Source organism: Clavelina lepadiformis, chromosome 1 (genome assembly GCF_947623445.1).
Source record: "Clavelina lepadiformis chromosome 1, kaClaLepa1.1, whole genome shotgun sequence".
In the NCBI taxonomy this organism is placed as follows: domain Eukaryota; kingdom Metazoa; phylum Chordata; class Ascidiacea; order Aplousobranchia; family Clavelinidae; genus Clavelina; species Clavelina lepadiformis.
Genome location: NC_135240.1, coordinates 16,331 through 38,689, shown reverse-complemented (window position 1 = coordinate 38,689; position 22,359 = coordinate 16,331). Strand labels below are relative to the sequence as shown.

General features: G+C 37.2%; 2 protein-coding genes across 2 annotated transcripts; both read right to left on the bottom strand.

Annotated features, from left to right (window-relative positions):
• Window positions 1-2,838: 2,838 nt before the first annotated feature.
• Window positions 2,839-7,207, bottom strand: LOC143444213 (doublesex- and mab-3-related transcription factor A2-like). The gene is made up of 7 exons (XM_076943369.1): window positions 7,014-7,207; window positions 5,457-5,634; window positions 5,054-5,174; window positions 4,502-4,937; window positions 4,257-4,362; window positions 3,972-4,110; window positions 2,839-3,203 (listed from the first exon to the last, which is right to left on the bottom strand). Exons 1-7 carry the CDS (start codon window positions 7,205-7,207, stop codon window positions 2,839-2,841), a joined length of 1,539 nt encoding a protein of 512 aa, XP_076799484.1.
• Window positions 7,208-14,983: 7,776 nt separating this feature from the next.
• On the bottom strand, window positions 14,984-17,613 carry LOC143444212 (doublesex- and mab-3-related transcription factor A2-like). Its single transcript, XM_076943368.1, has 6 exons — window positions 17,602-17,613; window positions 17,199-17,319; window positions 16,647-17,082; window positions 16,402-16,507; window positions 16,117-16,255; window positions 14,984-15,348 (listed from the first exon to the last, which is right to left on the bottom strand). The coding sequence occupies exons 1-6, from the start codon at window positions 17,611-17,613 to the stop codon at window positions 14,984-14,986; spliced, it is 1,179 nt and encodes a 392-aa protein (XP_076799483.1).
• Window positions 17,614-22,359: the final 4,746 nt, after the last annotated feature.

Here is a 22,359-nt window from a genome sequence, read left to right as displayed (position 1 = left end):
TAATTTTGACATCGTGCAATTTGATATCCGTATACGTTGCGAGATACATTTGGTAATTTTTACTTCGTGCAATTTGATATCCGTACACGTTGCAAGATACATTTGGTAATTTTTACTTTGTGCAATTTGATTCCCGTATACGTTGCGAGATACATTTGGTAATAGTAACTTCGTGCATATTTGTACCCCTGCAAATGACAACTTACAAAACTTACGTTTGTACCCGTGCTAATTATAACTAACCCTAACCTCATTTATAAAATGGTTGCACTCAGTAGGCATTTGTTAACCCTATTTAGCAAATGGTTACAATCAGCAGCCATTTGCTAACCCTATTTAGAAAAAGGTTAAACTCAGTAGCAATATGTTAACGCTATTTAGTAAATGGTTACATACAGTAACCATTTTTAACCCTATTTAGCAAATGGTTTCACTCAGTAGGAATTTGTTAACTCTATTTAGCAAATGTTTAAAGTCAGTAGCCATTTGTTAACCCTACTTAGCAAACGGTTTTAGTCCGTAGCCATTTGTAAAATAGCAAAAGGTTACCATGAGTAGCCACATGTTAACCTTATTTAGCAAATGGTTTCACTCAGTAGCAATTTGTTAACTCTATTTAGCAATTGGTTAAAGGCAGTAGCCATTTGTAAAATAGCAAAAGGTTACCATGTGTAGTAACATGATAACCATATTTAGCAAATGGTTACAATGATTAGCCACATGCACATGATGTTAACCCTATTTAGCAAAAGTTTACAATTCAATACGGTACTTTATTGTCAGTTAGGTATGTGTTTGCGAGTTACCCCGTCAAATTTCTAATTTGGAGTAGTGATTTGCAAGTTAATCTGGCAAATGGCTACAAAAATTCATACAGGTATATTTTTCGTATATTTTTCGTATATTTTTTACTTCGTGCAATTTGATACCCGAATTTGTTGCGAGATACATTTTGTAATAGTTACGTCGTGCACATTTGTACCCGTGCGAAGTATAACTTACAAATGGTGACTGATTGTACCCATTTGCTAAACAGGGTTTACAAATGGTGACTGAATGTACCGATTTGCTAAATAAAGTTAAAAAATAAGCTAAAATATTAACTTAATATTGACTGATTGTACCCATTTGCTAAACAGGGTTTGAAAATATTAATTGCATTAATCAAATAATCAAAGCAGTATTTCTAACTCTAAAACAACTCATAAAACTGTTGCATTAGGTTCGAATTAACATGAAAATAGCATTCACCAAGCTTTAACTACGACAACTTTTACAGTATATGCCTACTACTATCGTGCCTATAAGAAATTCTGTGCAGCATTTCCAAGATATTGTAAAGACTGTAGCTGTATGTTCTTGTATGTATGCTCCCTACACATAACATATTCATACAAGGTTCAAAGCGACGAGGTTTCATGACAGATCTTGCTAACTGCCTCATTTGCGTGACTACGATTCACCATTTTCAGATTACCAGTTTCCTTTTTATGCTTTTGTTTAATTTTACTTGGTGTTGTGTTGCAGCTTAGCTTAATTCTTAAAGCTCAGCTTAGCTTGTCTCTCAAAGAATACGATTATTTATTACAACTGTCTGTTCAGTTCACACGTTGCAAGATTTGTTATATAAACCCCAGCGAATGGTGGATAGACACAAAGTATACCAGTTTCCTTTTTAGGCTTTTGTCTTAATTTACTTGTTGTCTTGCAGCTTAGCTTAATTCTTGTCTCTTAAAGTGGTGCAATTATAGAATACGATTATTTACAACGGTCTGTAAGATATTGCTAGATTTAAATAGTCATCTGTTTTCGCCGAATTCCATAGGTGCTATTGCCCAGTACTACGTCCTGCTTCCATGGTTACGTCAGCAATCCTTTTGCCGTCACTTTTTTCGAAGAAGATTTAGACAACGACGATCAACCTGGACCATTAATACGTTACCTGTACTGGTTCGAGTACAGGACCGGCGATATATAGCGTCTAAATGTCGATCTCGCCATGATAAATACAACCCATCCACCAAGTGGAACTGTTGGACATGTTGTGTACGATCGATGGTCCACCTATTTTAAATGTGAGTTAAATTGCTATTTATCAGTTGAGTTATTATCGTGGTATGTTTAAGTTTTATACCAAGCTATTGCGTTTACAAGTCAAACAGTTAGTAGTATTTTATTTTGTTTGTAAGAAATACTATCGCTGCCTAATTTATATTTTCGAATGCTGTCGTGGTTCGTTACAAACACGATATTATTTTTTAGTGATTAACTGATTATATTAAATGCTTGCAGTGGTAGTTGCTAATTACCGTACGTAGGCTATATTACCATGGCGATGATCATACAATAAGATATGTAAACAATAACAGTAAAAATCATGAGCATTTCCAATTAAATTGAGGGTTAGTATCGTAGGAAATGGTGTCTGGACAAGTTCTCCATCGTGAAACTGTTTTTTGGGGTACTACAATTCCATATCGACCGAAATGGTACGCCAACTTTTTCAATGGGCTCGGCCTTTTCTGATCGTCTGAGCTGTCCATTTGAATGAAAAAGTTTTTAGGCTTACGGCTTTTTTGCATTACGGCCTGAAAGATAGTTCCTTAGGCTCTAAAATAAAGACAATACCGGTTTCTAAATGTTCAGGGTTAGAACTTTATGACCGGTCGCATCTGGACAAATGACTCCATGTATATGAGGGGTTTGGGTTAGGGCTGAAAGCGCCCTTAGAATTGAGGGTTAGTATCGTAGGAAATGGTGTCTGGGGCGGGCAGCTGCGGCGGCGGTAAGAGAAGGCATAAATGAAGACGATCCGTAAGGAGAAACTCCGCCAAAGAGTCATCGGATGGCGGGGTGTTGGCCGTAAGATGATGGAAACGGGGAAAGATTTCCCAAGCACGACATCGGCATCTGTCCCGGCAATGGATAACGTGATCTTATTGAGGAATTGCTGAATTGGCCCAGCTTAAACGCCCCATTAAAGTTAGTCGCTGGAATTTTTCCTGCAGTGTGCGCTGAAAAGGAGTTGCCTGCTAGCGAACCGTTTACAAAAGGATAAAATGCGGTTCGAGCATCCAGTGCTGGTGCACCCATTGAACCCTGTTGGAACTTGTAGGCTTGCGACAAATCACCGATGGGAGGTGTGCCTGGTGATATTGCGTCACCATCAATGGTTGGATGAGGGCTCGTGTTGCAGCTTCCAGCTATAAAAGAAGGAAAAAAATATTAATATTATTACTAGGGCAAGTTTTTGCAACTTTTGCAACTTTTTTTTACAGCTTCCGGCAGCTTCCTAAATACTCACAATTTACGTAGAATGATGTTTTAAGCTGTTTGTAGGAATTTTGTATTGCAACTTTTTGCAACTTTTTTCATTTTTTCATGCAACTTTTTACTGCAACTTTTATCAAGTATTGCGCAAAACGTAAATATAATATAATATATCTGGAATAAAATTGTATTTGGATCATCGATTTGAACTGAACAGTGATCTAAAAGCAATTGTGGAAATGACCCGACCAAACATCAGTCCAGAACTCTATACCAAATTGTTAAATTGCCAAGCAACTTCATGCTCTGTGGAACGAAGTTTTAGCATGCTACGCAAACTGTTGGCAAACGATCGCCATTTCTCCCCAGACAATGTGTGGAAATATTTGGCACTATATGTAAATAGATCGCTTGATTAATTCACTATCGTTTAAATTTGAGTTATTGTTCAGTTATTTGAGTTATTGTTGAGCGTTATTTTCTTGCTGCGTACCGGCAAAAAAATGAATTTTCGGCGGTCTAAAATAAATGCAACTTTTTACTGCAACTTTTGTTAAAAATAAATGCAACTTTTTACTGCAACTTTTGTTAAAAATAAATGCAACTTTCTCACGTTTTTAGTGCAACAAAAACTTGCCCTAATTATTACCCTCTATCAATCTTTATGGCGCACTGTTGCTATTTTTAGGACAAAAACATACCGCTTTGTTGAGATAGGTTAATGGGATCTCGTGCGCTATCACGTGTGTAATTTAACTGAACATGAGAATTTGTTGCGTTGTCTCTCGGTGATCCCAAATGTGGTGAAGATTTTGCGATTTCATCTTCAAATTTTAACACCTGTGGGATGATGAAACATATGACTTATAAATGTTTGAAAAAACAAAGAAAATATTGAAATGTTAAAGTAGTGCGCGACGTTTTACAGGTAGTTTCGTGCTAATTTTTACTACCCACATTCGATGCTATAAATATACTGTAATTACCTTTTGTATTGCTTTCACCACATCGCCGTTGCAGTTTTTTAAAATTGAAGATAATTGCGACGCGTTGTGTTTGGGAAAAACTCGACATAACATCTCAAACCCGCCACTGTATGAAAAAACCCGATATACTTTCTGGGTTTCTATTTATTTAGATTTATTATAATTATAACTTAGAGCGAATTATATGGACTTAATATTTACAGATTAACTTGACTTTATACAGTAATTTAGTTAATTGAAATTACCTTGTTGCATCTTGGTTTTGCGTTTGTGTTAGCTGGCTTGAATCGTATAGCTGATTTTCGGTTACGTCACTGGCCTGGTCAGCTGAGTCAGTTCGTGACAGAAGGGAATGCTTTTCTGGCGATTCGTCGATATCCAATGCAGGCCCCTGACTCGCGTGAGGTTTTTCAGGATTATATCGACTTTCATTGTACGCCGGTGAGCTGTTTTCACTCATACCAGAAGGAGGACTCTTCCTAGGGTCGTCCGATCGCGGTGAGCGAGTGACGTCGGACTTTCTCTCCGTGTCGCCATTTTGATCGCTGTCCGAATGAACAGATTTGGCCGAGCTGTTGTCCAAGTGCGGTTGTTGCTGATGTACCGGTGATGACGACACGAAACCGTAACTTCCATTGCAATCATTTGAGATATAATCGTCGTATCTCGCACGTTTCGCGCCTACCAACGTACGTATTGTGATGACTTTTAAATAACAACGCGTTTAAGGTTCAAGTCATATCTTACAGTTACAAAAACTGACCAGGGAAGTTGAAAAACACGCGAAGACGACGCACCTGATGATGATAACGGGTCGCTGCTGGCTTTGTTGTGAATTTCATTTTCAATAAAGTAGTAGAGCAGTTGCAGTTCTCGTGTGTTATTTTCCTCTTGGGCTTGCTGACGTCTTAAAGCAAGCTATATTAGGGTAATATTAATTAAAAGATAAAACAATTTCTGTTTTAAAAAAAATTTCCATATTTAAAGAATACGCTATTAAGAACAAACTTTTGAACTTTTGCTGTACATTAATAATTTATTCTGATTTAGACAGATTTCAAAACAGAGGATATAAAATATTCCTAAATTTCTTTTTGTTTTTTTTCATAGTTCTACTTTGAATGTAATCTTCATAAGCAACCATGTATATCCTACTTTGCAAATTTTTTTATTTGGTTTACTTTACACTGTGGGTATTACCTGCGCTGCCATTACTCTTTGTCTTTCAGCAATCAAAGTGCCCTTTGCACAGAGGCAGTCTTTCCAACGACCATATCCTTTGTGACCCTTCAAAGCGCTCACTACCCCATGGTTTCTGCATCTTCCACATTTCGGCGTTCTTGGGTATTTTCCGTAGCCCGAAGAAGTAGTGCTGCGGCTGCCGGATTTGAGACCGCTTGAAACAGGTTGCCGTAGTCATGGGGAGACGATGGTATGTGATGCAAAGCTGTTGCTTTCATTCTTTTTTAGACTTTTTTAGAAACAACTGTAGCAAAATAAATCTATGTATGGAAAATATTTTTTTGTTAGACTAACATAAATTCATATATAAGACACATTTTAACATTTTTAAACGTAACTTTTCGATTAATATGTTATGCTCAGTGATATACCATCCTTACAAATAATGCTTTCTGCAAAAATGTCTTGATTGCTTTTTAAATAAGATTAAAATTTTATTACAATACTGCTTCTTGGTCTTGTTCTCTGACAAAATGCCGTGCAAAATTCTTAATAGACATGTTATATCCCTCGACAACAAATTAGTGGTTCGCGCATTCGCATTCGTCTCTCGTTTTAGGACGAGCTTCGAATTTCTCCCGCGCGGTTATTGGTGACGGAATTGTTTTATTGAGTTTCTTTTTTCAGTCATCGCGCTGGGACAAACATTATACAAAAAAGCTTATTGCTCTAGCAACTGGTTTTAAAATCGTGTAAATATTTCTATGACATGTTTGCCAAAACAAAAACTAACAACTTAATTAACTGCACACCACAAAAATTTTCGGTCACGTAAGATTTCTTATATATCAGCTCACCACAACAACGTTGTTTTGAGATGCGCCCGACGCATGATCACCAACCTCAACTGCACCGATGGGTGAGGAACCGCAGGAAATTATATATATATGGTATATAATTGTTTTGCCCCTCAGTTAGCAAATAAACCATTAGCACGTGTAAGGCTATCGACTAATTGTTTCCTCTTCCCATAATGTTATGGGGCGTGTGGATCTTTAAGAAAAACATCGTCCAGAACAAAGAACCTGTTTAGACAATGGTCTCCATAGGACCGGACACAAATTAAAAAACTGTAAAACCTTCGGCTCAAGCCAAGTGTGTCCCTGGCACTTTTTAGCTATTTGGGAAACTTTATACTGTACTCTAACTGTTTTTGAGCTCTATCTGATCAACGAATATGGCTAAGGAAGAAATTAAAATCAGTATCTTCATACACATTGTTAGACTTGCTATGGTCAACACGAATATGTAGTCGATTACGACAATAACGAAAACCATCCAATGATTCTACCAAATATGAACGAGGCCCAAGTATGCGTACAATTTTACCCTTTTGCCATCCCTTCTTTTCCGAACTTTGGAAATAAGCTCGTTGGTTGATATACAATTTTGACATTGGTTGACTTTTGCTATCATAGGTTTGCTTGACTGAGGTGCGGCGTTGATGACGACGATTGATGTCAAGATGTTTGCTTTTTGGAATGTGAATCGGTATCACTGATCGAGTTGGTCTACCAAACAATATCTTTGTAGGACTGCAGTTGACGTCTTGTCGTGGCGTATTGCGCAATTCCAGAAGTGCCAGCCACTGATCTTTCCCATCTTGTGCAGTACGTCTCAGCATGTTCTTCAGTGTTTTCACAGCAGCTTCCGCTTTTCCATTGCATTGTTGATGTCCTGGTGATGATTTGTGGTGTTGTATCGCCCATTTTTGACAGAATCTTTGAAATTCTGTACGAGATGAACTGGGGTCCAGAGTCAGATACAATGCATTTAGGAATTCCATATCGGGCAAAATGACGCTTCAACGAAATGATTACGTGCTTTGCAGTTGTTGAGGTCATGACATCAATTTCAGCAAAATTTGAAAAATAATCAACCGTGACTAAATAAGACTTTTGGTTCAACTCAAATAAATCAACACCAACTTTTTCAAATGGTGATAAACCTTCGGGATGTAGCAGTAATGGTTCTCGTTGGTTGTTTGGCTTTGCTACTCGGGTTCAGTTCGACCTATAAAACGTATGGCGCGCACAGTTACGGCAACAACAAACAGTTGTTGTACATGGGAGTTGTCACATAGGAGCCAATGCTTACGGGCCCGGGCAAAAATAAAACATTTCCAGTGTGGATAACGACTGATGGAGTTAAGGGTGAACTAAACTATACATCATATTAAATAGTGTTGTGAAACGTGGCTGTTAAATTTTTTGATTCTTTTTAGATTTTTATCCTCATTTTTATCCACAATATGCCACAGGTATATAGAAACTTAAACCATCTAAATTTAAATGAAATTGAACAACAGCAAATTTTCTTTTTATAACAGCAGGGAGGTGATAAAAGTGACCCAGCAACAGAACAAAATGACGGGTTCATGAATACGGATTATGGACAAGCGCAGTCGGAAATAACAAAATCAGGATCTTCTAATACTGCATTAAATAAGAAGAAAAAGTGTCCGTAAGTTCTACTATAATTTCGACTAGCTTTTAAGTATGAATATAAGATAATTTAAAATGCTTTCAGCTTTTCAATGCTGTTTTTGATTTCTATGTGTAAAAGAAAACAAAAGCCAAACATGTCCGAGAATAATGACATAATGCTGTTAGTAATTGTTCTAGATACAGTGGTGTCATGAATTTGAACATATCGCGCCACTGCAAAGTCGTGCACGATAAAAAAAATAATGGGAAAGGTGATTTCAAGTGCGAACTTTGCAAAAAGTTCCTGACTTCTTGGAATGGCCTCGTGAGACACCTACGTGGCAAGCTTCACGCTGATCAACCCAAGGCAATGGAAATGGCTGATTCTATGGACCGCCGCCGGAAAAACGTCCCAATCGTAAGTTTTGGTAAATACACACAGTACGAAATGACTGTGCAGTAGAAAACACTCATGCAATGATTAACACAATTCCTCGCTACATTTTACAGCAACAAACTAACTGCATCAACTGGAATAAAGTTTTAAACAACTTCAAAAGCTTTTTAATGGGCCACGATGGGGGGGCACACGAAGAACGGGTAGCCCAAGATAAAGTTTTACTTTTGCAAAATATAATAAAAGACTGTGATTTCAAAACGTTGGAGTCCATTGACCTGGACACATATAAAGAGAAACATGTGCAGGTTAGGACGTTATATTAATTTTGATTAGTTACATACAAGATTTTTTGGATATACTACAGGTAGAATCTACTATGTAATATATTCATAGAATTTATATCAGCAAAGTAAAAGCGCACTAGAAAGCAAAGGTTTGAAGGTGAACATCATTAAAACCAAAGCGATGAGAATTGGTAGAAAATCGTTGAAGGGAGTAGTCGGTACTGTTGATCCATGCGGAATTTGTGGGAAGAGAGTAGGGAGAAATTCCATTCAATGCAGAAAGTGAAAGTACTGTATTGAGTGCATAAGAGAAGTTCAGGTAGGCCTATCAATGGAAGGCTGATGAGTGGAAGGACATGTGAACTTGGGAAGTAATGAGATCGAGCTTGTTAAGGAGTTTCGGTATTTAGGGGATATGATAGGGAAAAATTACAGTACTGGCAGAGCAGTGACGGCAAGAATACGGGCTAGTTGGAAAACTTTTAAGGAATTGTCTGATACACGCTAGGGCAGACTACTCTATACAAACCTAAAAGAAAGGCTGTGTAAAGCATGTGTAAGAAGTGTGATGTGCTACGTAGCTGAATGTTAGGCGATGAAGAAGGCTGATGTCAGGCGAATGCAGATGACAGAAATGAGGATTATTCGAATGATGTGTGGTAAGACACTACGAGATGGCATTACCAACCTTGTCAGATTCAACGGAGAAGAGTGTAAGATGGTTTTTCCCCATAAGGGAAAAAATCTTACAAGTTCCTCTGCAGCTAAAGCAATACAGCGGGTTTGGAAGTTGGCCGGAGGTCGCGGAAAATTTACAGCAACCTCAAACCGGAAGTATTCGGCCACACAAGTAATTGATCTTTACTGTAATTAGACCTAGCAATATAAATAACGATAAATCACTAATAATGAAAATAATCTGCAGCAAAATTTATATAAAAGTCAACCAGTGACGTATTTCAAATTTAAAATTTCATATTAGGTTAGATCTAAGAGACCGGACCGCCGCCTTTTGGTGGCCAAGCATATGGCGCATAGCTCGAGCACACAAGAGAGATATTACGCGAACGACCTACAGAATGTAGAGGCTGAAGAAGCCTATGAAATCATGAAAGAAATAAGGGTAAGTTGTTCAAATCAACATAAACGGGATTCCTCGGAATAAGTATAAAAGTTTTAACTTTTTTGTGTGCATTACAAGTCTGATTCGCGAATAAATTCTATTCTTGGCAACGAAACAATTTCTTGTCGATGGCAAGTTTGATGTGAACACACGCTTCCTTCCGGCAAATGGTTGTCAGTAAAAAATTGAATTATATTTTTTAATCGCAGTCGTGCAGTTCGGCTGGTCGCACCGAAACAAAAGGAGCGTCAGCTCAAAGAAGCCCGTCTGCTGAAAGAATCGCATCAGCTGTGGAGGTTTCATTTATAGAAAAAGGTTTGTCAGATGATAGAAGCCCATATTCTGAACGAGTAGAACCAGCTGCTGACGTTTCATCAGAAGAAAGTTTGTCAGCTGAAAGAAGCACCTTTGCTGAAGAAGACGAGTCATTACAAATTCGCCGAAACAAAGACGGTGGCCGACAAAAGGCGGTCCGGGATAAAATAGTTGAGCCTCGTGTTGTTCTGCAGCAGGTAAATTCTCTGAAAAATCTCTTAAAATCAATCGTGGTAATTTTGCATTTTTTGGTTTATAGATCGACATCTCTAATGTGGCAGGTGCTTCGAAGCTGCCGGTAAGTTAAAATTTAATTACGACTTTACAGTGAAACTATGATTTTATTGATATTATTTCCTGTCACCCCACATGCTTTATGTATCCAATGCGTGCATCAATCAAGAAATTTATAAATTATACATGTACTAGTCACACATATTTAAATTAAAAACAGAAATTTGCTTGAATTACCAAAATTTATTTTAATGATTTAGGAAAGCCCCAGCACATCTGCATCACCCTCCAGAAAGAGGAAAAAGAAAAGCAATTCCAGAGATTTTAATGTCGTGGTAAATAGAATTCTAAGCATTTTAGTATATATCGGGAGATTGGAATACGGGAAGGTGTTTCCTGATATACTTGACCGATAATGTTTGTATCACTCCACAAACGTTACGTGACCAATGCATATATGACTGAACCATGCGGTTATAAAAAGTATGCATACTGTACACACATATTTAATAGCGCAAAAACACTGTACAGTTTTCTTGATATACCAAAGTTCTTTTAATAATATAGGAGAGCCCCGGCTCAGCTACAAAACCATCTAGAAAGAGGAAAGCTACTTTCGATCGTTATAGTTTCTCGGTAAGTAGTATTTTAACAATTTTCGTTTATTGTATTATATTGCATATAAGTTTACATATTTAATATCTACTTTTACATGTTTTATATAATTCCTCAAGCCGAAGCCAGGGGAAAAGCTCACAATTTTAGGTTTTATTAAGTACTTTTTTATAAATTTAACTGCATTTTGATAAATTTAGCCATTAAATCCACATCGATTGTCGAAATTAGAGAAGGAAGAAAAAAAAGTTAATGTTGTGGTAGGTCTTAGTTAAGTTTATTTTTCATTTGTATCGCCAATGTAAAACGTAAAAAATGCATGTGCCTTGTATAATTTAATTATGTATACGGTAATCTATTTTCAATGATTTTATTATTAATTTCTAAAACTTACTGTTTTTAACAGAATTCTCGGCGACAGTTTTCTGCAGATTAATCGTTTGAAGTTAAACAATTTTTCTCATGGTATATTGGTAGGAAGAAGGGAATAACAACGCATTATGCTAAAACGGCTCTTGCAGATGGAAACCTCCCCAAATGCAAGGAATTTTCCAAAACGCCGAAACAGTTGCAGGACAAAGTCCGGCAACTGATTCGGCGTTCTTTGAATGATAATTAAGTGTGTATGTGCAAAATAAATGTGGTATATTTGGACGCCTTATTCTGGGTTAGGGTTAAGACTTTTTGATGCCAATTGCCAATTGTAATGTATTTTAAATTTGCTTCGTATTTTTTCAAAAATGATGATATACCTGTTGCATGAAAACCACATTACAATGTTCAATTTCCTCGGAAGGGTATTTTTCAATCAATTTTGCCGGAAAAGTTAATTGGAATTATTTTCATATTTCGGCCAGTAATGGTTAAACGGAATAAATAAACTAGAGAAAAATAAAAAGTTTGATTGGTAAGTTTTGCGATTGCTGATTAAGGTCACATTAAGGATCTTCTAATACTGGTTTAAATAAGAAGAAAAAGTGTCCGTAAGTTCTACTATAATTTCGACCACCTTTCAAGTATGAATGGAAGATAATTTAAAATACCTTCAGCTTTTCAATGCTGTTTTTGATTTCTATGTGTGAAAGAAAACAAAAGCCAAACATGTCCGAGAATAATGACAATCAGTAAGTTATAATTCGCATGGGTACAAATGTGCTCGAAGTAACTATTACCAAATGTATTTCGAAAAATATACGGATATGAAATTGCACGAATTAACATTTACCAAATGTATCTCGCAATAAATACGGGTATCAAATTGCACGAAGCAAAATATTTGTAGCCATTTGCCAGATTAACTTGCTTAGGAATTTTCTGTCTTGTCATCATGTGCGGCAAAATGAGGCAGTTAGCAAGATCTGTTATGAAACCTCGTCGCTTTGAACCTTGTCCACTCTGATAATCGGGATATACTTGTCTGAATATGGTATATTCATTGAGAGCTGCGATGTCGAGCAGATTGTAAAAGAGAACTAGAGGCCATCGGCGGGTTTGTCGTTTGCAAATATATGTTTGAACCATTTGGTCAACCAAGTCAAAACCAATCTTTGTCTTGTTATAAAAGCTGATGATCTCAGGCCTATTTTTTGGGTCTTCTTCGTCAATGCTTATATCGTGATGAATGCTGAATTATTTAAATATTTGTTTTCTGCTACAAAGCTCATCTTCCAAAATAATCGCGTTCCTGTCGCGCCTCAATGTTTGCAAAGTTACTTTTAAATAGCCGGCCATTAAAAATATGATTTCGATAAGAATGTGCTAAGACGCAAGGGAATTGGAACGACTTTCCAGTAGCAATCATGGTGATTTTCATCTTTCTGTTGCTAACTTGAAATTTCGTTTCTTCTAGGTTCTAAAGTCTAAACAATTAATTAATTATTGTTTTTCTGCTGCAAACCTCATCTTCCAAAATAATCGCGTTCCTGTCGCGCAAAATTTGTTGTTTAATTACTGTAACCAATAAAATCGTCATGTTGAGCATTTCTTAATCAAGATTTTCGGAAAAATGCGTTTTTGTTATACCTGTTTGGTTGGTAGATAGCAGTTTCCGTGGAAACGGTATCTTCTCTGAGGAATCTATTTGGAATTCCGAATTGAGAACACCGCTTCCACTTCTGCAACGTGTTCGCTGTTTGAAGGGATGTACTTGGAAAAGCTAAGCCGCAGGTCACCATATCCTCTCTTGTGGCTCTGTGGAGTTGAGGAATTTTCTGTCTTGTCATGATGTCATCGGCAAAATGAATCAGTTAGCAAGATCTGTTATGAAACCTCGTCGCTCGTCGCTTAATCTTAACTTGCGTTGTTAGCCATCTTTCGACCACGATTCGGGTGACCTACTTTTGGTGAAATATGTATGTATAAACGCTTCCTGCTAAGTTTTTAAACAATTGCACTGATAGCTATCGCGTAGTGCAAGTTACCTCGCGTTTAGCAAGAACTCTAAAACTGAACTTTACTTAAATAACTATAGGTCCAGACACCAAGTAAATTCGGCGAAAACAATGAAAGGAATATTGTTGATATAAAATGTTTATATTCACTGTATTCCGTAATATTTTTACAACTGTATTATTATACCATGTCTAATTTACAGTAATATATAGCAAAGGAAAAGTAATATTTTCAAACTTTTTGCATGAAACTTTCAATAAAATGTACTTAAACGTTTTGGTCGAAGTAAGTTAATGGTAAAAATAGTCCCAAAAACATCCTATTTTCAAAAACCATAAGTTTCCTTTTTATGCTTTTGTTTAATTTTACTTGGTGTTGTGTTGCAGCTTAGCTTAATTCTTAAAGCTCAGCTTAGCTTGTCTCTCAAAGAATACGATTATTTATTACAACTGTCTGTTCAGTTCACACGTTGCAAGATTTGTTATATAAACCCCAGCGAATGGTGGATAGACACAAAGTATACCAGTTTCCTTTTTAGGCTTTTGTCTTAATTTACTTGTTGTCTTGCAGCTTAGCTTAATTCTTGTCTCTTAAAGTGGTGCAATTATAGAATACGATTATTTACAACGGTCTGTAAGATATTGCTAGATTTAAATAGTCATCTGTTTTCGCCGAATTCCATAGGTGCTATTGCCCAGTACTACGTCCTGCTTCCATGGTTACGTCAGCAATCCTTTTGCCGTCACTTTTTTCGAAGAAGATTTAGACAACGACGATCAACCTGGACCATTAATACGTTACCTGTACTGGTTCGAGTACAGGACCGGCGATATATAGCGTCTAAATGTCGATCTCGCCATGATAAATACAACCCATCCACCAAGTGGAACTGTTGGACATGTTGTGTACGATCGATGGTCCACCTATTTTAAATGTGAGTTAAATTGCTATTTATCAGTTGAGTTATTATCGTGGTATGTTTAAGTTTTATACCAAGCTATTGCGTTTACAAGTCAAACAGTTAGTAGTATTTTATTTTGTTTGTAAGAAATACTATCGCTGCCTAATTTATATTTTCGAATGCTGTCGTGGTTCGTTACAAACACGATATTATTTTTTAGTGATTAACTGATTATATTAAATGCTTGCAGTGGTAGTTGCTAATTACCGTACGTAGGCTATATTACCATGGCGATGATCATACAATAAGATATGTAAACAATAACAGTAAAAATCATGAGCATTTCCAATTAAATTGAGGGTTAGTATCGTAGGAAATGGTGTCTGGACAAGTTCTCCATCGTGAAACTGTTTTTTGGGGTACTGCAATTCCATATCGACCGAAATGGTACGCCAACTTTTTCAATGGGCTCGGCCTTTTCTGATCGTCTGAGCTGTCCATTTGAATGAAAAAGTTTTTAGGCTTACGGCTTTTTTGCATTACGGCCTGAAAGATAGTTCCTTAGGCTCTAAAATAAAGACAATACCGGTTTCTAAATGTTCAGGGTTAGAACTTTATGACCGGTCGCATCTGGAAAAATGACTCCATGTATATGACGGGTTTGGGTTAGGGCTGAAAGCGCCCTTAGAATTGAGGGTTAGTATCGTAGGAAATGGTGTCTGGGGCGGGCAGCTGCGGCGGCGGTAAGAGAAGGCATAAATGAAGACGATCCGTAAGGAGAAACTCCGCCAAAGAGTCATCGGATGGCGGGGTGTTGGCCGTAAGATGATGGAAACGGGGAAAGATTTCCCAAGCACGACATCGGCATCTGTCCCGGCAATGGATAACGTGATCTTATTGAGGAATTGCTGAATTGGCCCAGCTTAAACGCCCCATTAAAGTTAGTCGTTGGAATTTTTCCTGCAGTGTGCGCTGAAAAGGAGTTGCCTGCTAGCGAACCGTTTACAAAAGGATAAAATGCGGTTCGAGCATCCAGTGCTGGTGCACCCATTGAACCCTGTTGGAACTTGTAGGCTTGCGACAAATCACCGATGGGAGGTGTGCCTGGTGATATTGCGTCACCATCAATGGTTGGATGAGGGCTCGTGTTGCAGCTTCCAGCTATAAAAGAAGGAAAAAAATATTAATATTATTACTAGGGCAAGTTTTTGCAACTTTTGCAACTTTTTTTTACAGCTTCCGGCAGCTTCCTAAATACTCACAATTTACGTAGAATGATGTTTTAAGCTGTTTGTAGGAATTTTGTATTGCAACTTTTTGCAACTTTTTTCATTTTTTCATGCAACTTTTTACTGCAACTTTTATCAAGTATTGCGCAAAACGTAAATATAATATAATATATCTGGAATAAAATTGTATTTGGATCATCGATTTGAACTGAACAGTGATCTAAAAGCAATTGTGGAAATGACCCGACCAAACATCAGTCCAGAACTCTATACCAAATTGTTAAATTGCCAAGCAACTTCATGCTCTGTGGAACGAAGTTTTAGCATGCTACGCAAACTGTTGGCAAACGATCGCCATTTCTCCCCAGACAATGTGTGGAAATATTTGGCACTATATGTAAATAGATCGCTTGATTAATTCACTATCGTTTAAATTTGAGTTATTGTTCAGTTATTTGAGTTATTGTTGAGCGTTATTTTCTTGCTGCGTACCGGCAAAAAAATGAATTTTCGGCGGTCTAAAATAAATGCAACTTTTTACTGCAACTTTTGTTAAAAATAAATGCAACTTTTTACTGCAACTTTTGTTAAAAATAAATGCAACTTTCTCACGTTTTTAGTGCAACAAAAACTTGCCCTAATTATTACCCTCTATCAATCTTTATGGCGCACTGTTGCTATTTTTAGGACAAAAACATACCGCTTTGTTGAGATAGGTTAATGGGATCTCGTGCGCTATCACGTGTGTAATTTAACTGAACATGAGAATTTGTTGCGTTGTCTCTCGGTGATCCCAAATGTGGTGAAGATTTTGCGATTTCATCTTCAAATTTTAACACCTGTGGGATGATGAAACATATGACTTATAAATGTTTGAAAAAACAAAGAAAATATTGAAATGTTAAAGTAGTGCGCGACGTTTTACAGGTAGTTTCGTGCTAATTTTTACTACCCACATTCGATGCTATAAATATACTGTAATTACCTTTTGTATTGCTTTCACCACATCGCCGTTGCAGTTTTTTAAAATTGAAGATAATTGCGACGCGTTGTGTTTGGGAAAAACTCGACATAACATCTCAAACCCGCCACTGTATGAAAAAACCCGATATACTTTCTGGGTTTCTATTTATTTAGATTTATTATAATTATAACTTAGAGCGAATTATATGGACTTAATATTTACAGATTAACTTGACTTTATACAGTAATTTAGTTAATTGAAATTACCTTGTTGCATCTTGGTTTTGCGTTTGTGTTAGTTGGCTTGAATCGTATAGCTGATTTTCGGTTACGTCACTGGCCTGGTCAGCTGAGTCAGTTCGTGACAGAAGGGAATGCTTTTCTGGCGATTCGTCGATATCCAATGCAGGCCCCTGACTCGCGTGAGGTTTTTCAGGATTATATCGACTTTCATTGTACGCCGGTGAGCTGTTTTCACTCATACCAGAAGGAGGACTCTTCCTAGGGTCGTCCGATCGCGGTGAGCGAGTGACGTCGGACTTTCTCTCCGTGTCGCCATTTTGATCGCTGTCCGAATGAACAGATTTGGCCGAGCTGTTGTCCAAGTGCGGTTGTTGCTGATGTACCGGTGATGACGACACGAAACCGTAACTTCCATTGCAATCATTTGAGATATAATCGTCGTATCTCGCACGTTTCGCGCCTACCAACGTACGTATTGTGATGACTTTTAAATAACAACGCGTTTAAGGTTCAAGTCATATCTTACAGTTACAAAAACTGACCAGGGAAGTTGAAAAACACGCGAAGACGACGCACCTGATGATGATAACGGGTCGCTGCTGGCTTTGTTGTGAATTTCATTTTCAATAAAGTAGTAGAGCAGTTGCAGTTCTCGTGTGTTATTTTCCTCTTGGGCTTGCTGACGTCTTAAAGCAAGCTATATTAGGGTAATATTAATTAAAAGATAAAACAATTTCTGTTTTAAAAAAAATTTCCATATTTAAAGAATACGCTATTAAGAACAAACTTTTGAACTTTTGCTGTACATTAATAATTTATTCTGATTTAGACAGATTTCAAAACAGAGGATATAAAATATTCCTAAATTTCTTTTTGTTTTTATTCATAGTTCTACTTTGAATGTAATCTTCATAAGCAACCATGTATATCCTACTTTGCAAATTTTTTTATTTGGTTTACTTTACACTGTGGGTATTACCTGCGCTGCCATTACTCTTTGTCTTTCAGCAATCAAAGTGCCCTTTGCACAGAGGCAGTCTTTCCAACGACCATATCCTTTGTGACCCTTCAAAGCGCTCACTACCCCATGGTTTCTGCATCTTCCACATTTCGGCGTTCTTGGGTATTTTCCGTAGCCCGAAGAAGTAGTGCTGCGGCTGCCGGATTTGAGACCGCTTGAAACAGGTTGCCGTAGTCATGGGGAGACGATGGTATGTGATGCAAAGCTGTTGCTTTCATTCTTTTTTAGACTTTTTTAGAAACAACTGTAGCAAAATAAATCTATGTATGGAAAATATTTTTTTGTTAGACTAACATAAATTCATATATAAGACACATTTTAACATTTTTAAACGTAACTTTTAGATTAATATGTTATGCTCAGTGATATACCATCCTTACAAATAATGCTTTCTGCAAAAATGTCTTGATTGCTTTTTAAATAAGATTAAAATTTTAACAAATTTTTCCAAATTTACTATCCTTTAACTAAACTCGTTTAGGAATATATGATGGCGAATTCGCGACGGATAAATGATTTCAATTTTGTCGTTCTACACGCAAAATTACCCAAAATTTTAAAAACTGTTCTGTGCAACCACTCATACTGAAAACCTTGTCATTACAATACTGCTTCTTGGTCTTGTTCTCTGACAAAATGCCGTGCAAAATTCTTAATAGACATGTTATATCCCTCGACAACAAATTAGTGGTTCGCGCATAAATAGTAATTGCCTTGCCGTTAGCGCTTTTTTCTAGCAGCTTTTTGTCACTTTTTCTCTCGTTTTAGGACGAGCTTCGAATTTCTCTCGCGCGGTTATTGGTGACGGAATTGTTTTATTGAGTTTCTTTTTTCAGTCATCGCGCTGGGACAAACATTATACAAAAAAGTTTATTGCTCTAGCAACTGGTTTTAAAATCGTGTAAATATTTCTATGACATGTTTGCCAAAACAAAAACTAACAACTTAATTAACTGCACACCACAAAAATTTTCGGTCACGTAAGATTTCTTATATATCAGCTCACCACAACAACGTTGTTTTGAGATGCGCCCGACGCATGATCACCAACCTCAACTGCACCGATGGGTGAGGAACCGCAGGAAATTATATATATATGGTATATAATTGTTTTGCCCCTCAGTTAGCAAATAAACCATTAGCACGTGTAAGGCTATCGACTAATTGTTTCCTCTTCCCATAATGTTATGGGGCGTGTGGATCTTTAAGAAAAACATCGTCCAGAACAAAGAACCTGTTTAGACAATGGTCTCCATAGGACCGGACACAAATTAAAAAACTGTAAAACCTTCGGCTCAAGCCAAGTGTGTCCCTGGCACTTTTTAGCTATTTGGGAAACTTTATACTGTACTCTAACTGTTTTTGAGCTCTATCTGATCAACGAATATGGCTAACTTGAAAATAGTTAAAAAACTGTAAAACCTTCGGTCCAAGCCAAGTGTGTCCCTTAAGCTGACTGGCAAACTGAACAGCAGTAGATGTAAATGTCTTTCACTCTTTCAGCAAAAAGGGATGCGTTATATAGTCATTTATTCAGTTCCCATTTGACAATAACCTAAACGAAATTAGAAAAAATTGACCTATTATTGGCAAATACAAAAGAAATGAGCGAAACGGAGCGTGATATTAATTGACCGTGGGACAGAGAAGACGCTTTCATCGTAATCGTTATAAATTATAGCATGGTGAGTTTAGAACTGAAGAAACAAAGATCGGCGGCCTAGTAGGTTAATGATGCATACTTGCTGTATTGTCAAGAAAACGTTCCTCAATGAGCTTGATTGAGGCGCGAGTACCAGGATGCGCGTTATTACGTAAGAGTTCAAATACAGTGCGATGCGCGATATTACCTAAGAGTCAAATACGAGTTTCTCCGTTTGAAAGTGCAAATGTTCCACATAATGCGACCGTGGCCAATCAAGCCTTCCCCGGTCAATATAACTGCAAATTTCGCGTCTTCTTTGTGACTTCATTGTGGTCTGTAATGCGTGATGCCGCACAATGGAGTTGGCGACGTGTGACGACCTCAGCGCAGTTGGAAAGTAACAAGTCAATAGTTACCTTCATACCGTTTCCAAAATGGACGCAAAGCTACAGAACCATTTGCTAAATAGGGTTAACATGTGGCTACTCATGGTAACCTTTTGCTATTTTACAAATGGCAACTGACCAAAACCGTTTGCTAAATAGAGTTAACAAATTCTTACTGAGTGAAACCATTTGCTAAATAGGGTTAAAAATTGCTACTGTATGTAACCATTTACTAAATAGCGTTGACATATTGCTACTGAGTTTAACCTTTTTCTAAATAGGGTTAGCAAATGGCTGCTGATTGTAACCATTTGCTAAATAGGGTTAACAAATGCCTACTGAGTGCAACCATTTTATAAATGAGGTTAGGGTTAGTTATAATTAGCACGGGTACAAACGCAAGTTTTGTAAGTTATCATTTGCAGGGGTGCAAATATGCACGAAGTTACTATTACCAAATGTATCTCGCAACGTATACGGGTATCAAATTGCACGAAGTAAAAATTACCGAATTTATCTCGCAACTTATACGAGTGAAAAATTGCACGAAGTAACTATTACCAAATGTAAATGGGATGCAATTACATTGAGCTCTTGCCTTGGTAAACTAGTTCAAGGTAAATGTTGTGAAAACCTTAGCTTACCCTTATCTATTGTGGTAGTGTAGTAGTAACTTTACTAAAGGGAAGTGTTTGATGTTTATCTGAATTTTCTTGAGTTTTTCATCGGAGTCAGTATCATAGTAGGCTACTTCTGAAAACAAAAACATTTACAAAATGTCTAGGCAAAGATTTACAGCAATGCGTGGATTAGAAATTTGCAAAAATCTTCTGTCAGACTGCTCTGATGACGAGGATTCTGACATTGAAATCGACACAACAGTAATTGCTGCAATAGCCAGTGTTCAGCAGGCAAGTGAATCTGAATCGTCAGATTCGAGCGAAGATTAGTCTGATGTACAAAAATGAGTTTTTACATGAAGTTATATAGAGCAAGTTTCCAAATATCATGCGGCATTCAAAATGTTATCCATAACCTACCTACCTATCCCGACCTTATCAATGCCAAGTTTGTCTCATGCATAACATGCGTTTGTGGCATTTTAGCCTGTGACTGTGTTGACTGGCGTTTTACCAAATGCCTTTTGTAAAATTGGGTGAAAAGTTAAACAAAGCTTTCCAGTTGTATCAGTTGTATAAGGCTTTGCATCATTCCCTTTCTAGGGCACCTTTCTTAGTTTCTTTAGTTCTAACTTCTAAACTCACCATGGTACGATTGATAACGTTTTTGATCGATAGGTCTGTAACCCATGGGGAAATAACTTTACGCCCTATTTTTCTCATTTCTTTTGTAAAATTTCTGGTTTTATCAAACCTAGTAACCTATTTTTAGACATTGGTTTATTGGTCTTCATTTTTTCCCCCCAGTTTATTTTCAAATGGGAACTGGCATCTATTTTTACCACAAGACGCGCGAAAACGATCGGTCGCGTGTTTGGTGGGAAAATTCGACAGAAATCTGGAAATGCGCGAAGGGGAAACCTTCGGGGACCCATAATGCAGCCGTTGCCGAGTCGGATGTTTCCATTGATTCTGTAGCTTCGCGTCCATTCTGGAAACAGTATAAAGGTAACTAAACTTTATATTTTAGGCTGCAAACCATTCCAATTAAACTAAAGTACTGTATATCAAAAAGACATCAATGTAATGATTTACAAAATTATCACACGATTCTATGGCGTCACAGTCACAAAGTAACACACGATCTGTAGGTATTCTCACTGACATTTCTGTGTCATCTTAAGCTCTATAAATCTTTGCTCGAAACGATATCAACGAGAAGAAGCAAACAAAATAATTGTGAGGAGGATTTATGCCACTTCAGGCAAGCATGCCCGACAGACATATTACGACCTGTAAGTACGCATAGACTGTTCAATTTCAGCTCTGCATATCGGAAACTTTCTGAGAGCTTTTTCACACCCGGTACAGCTACAGAGGTGCCTGCATGGTACAAGCACTACCTCAACTCGTTGATCGAGGCAAATTATGTATCTCTTCTCTTCCTGCAATTCGCGAATACACGCTTCAATTACGTCTATGAAGAAAAATTTAAAAGTTTCGTGAAAGATTTATTTAAAGATCCACGAAAAATTTAACTTTTCGTCCACTATCTAAATTCTAAAGCCTTATCATGTCAACTTTAACTTAACACACATCTATCACCATCTGGCAGTATCTTGCTGCTATCATGAGTCATGAGATAGATGTGGATGAAGATGAAAAATGACTTACTTGTTTATAAACAGCAGTTACAGGATTTTTAAGTATATATCAGAACAATTGTAACAAGTTGTGTTTGATTTTTAAACGTAGCGCAGTTGTTTGATCTAGTTATGGTTGCGTTCTGTGCCAATGAATTGTTTCCAGTGGTGTTGGCGATCATTGCAAAACAAAGTAATTCAGTGTTCCTAATTCAGTTATTCTCATCTTTCGACGGCAGGTCAACTATGAACCCTGTGCACTAAACATCGTTTGAATTGAATCAATACAATTAGATACCAGAAAAAAAAAATTAAGTTTTCAACTGAACCATACATTTCGTTTCCACTTTGAAGTCGTCGTCTGGAAAATTGTGGAAAAAAGGAAAATAAAACAATATAACGAATACATGAATTGCAAATTC

What these genes read in the sequence shown, in the direction of transcription:
- LOC143444212 (XM_076943368.1), bottom strand. An exon ending in TGGTGAAAGCAATACAAAAG is followed by an intron (nt 16,256 to 16,401) that starts GTAATTACAGTA and finishes ATCATCCCACAG; the next exon opens with GTGTTAAAATTTGAAGATGA. An exon ending in TAACCTATCTCAACAAAGCG is followed by an intron (nt 15,349 to 16,116) that starts GTATGTTTTTGT and finishes CTTCTTTTATAG; the next exon opens with CTGGAAGCTGCAACACGAGC.
- LOC143444213 (XM_076943369.1), bottom strand. Translation starts at nt 7,207, where the DNA reads ATGGGCGATACAACACCACAAATCATCACCAGGACATCAACAATGCAA. An exon ending in TCCTACAAAGATATTGTTTG is followed by an intron (nt 5,635 to 7,013) that starts GTAGACCAACTC and finishes CAAATCCGGCAG; the next exon opens with CCGCAGCACTACTTCTTCGG. An exon ending in AAAGAGTAATGGCAGCGCAG is followed by an intron (nt 5,175 to 5,456) that starts GTAATACCCACA and finishes ACCCTAATATAG; the next exon opens with CTTGCTTTAAGACGTCAGCA.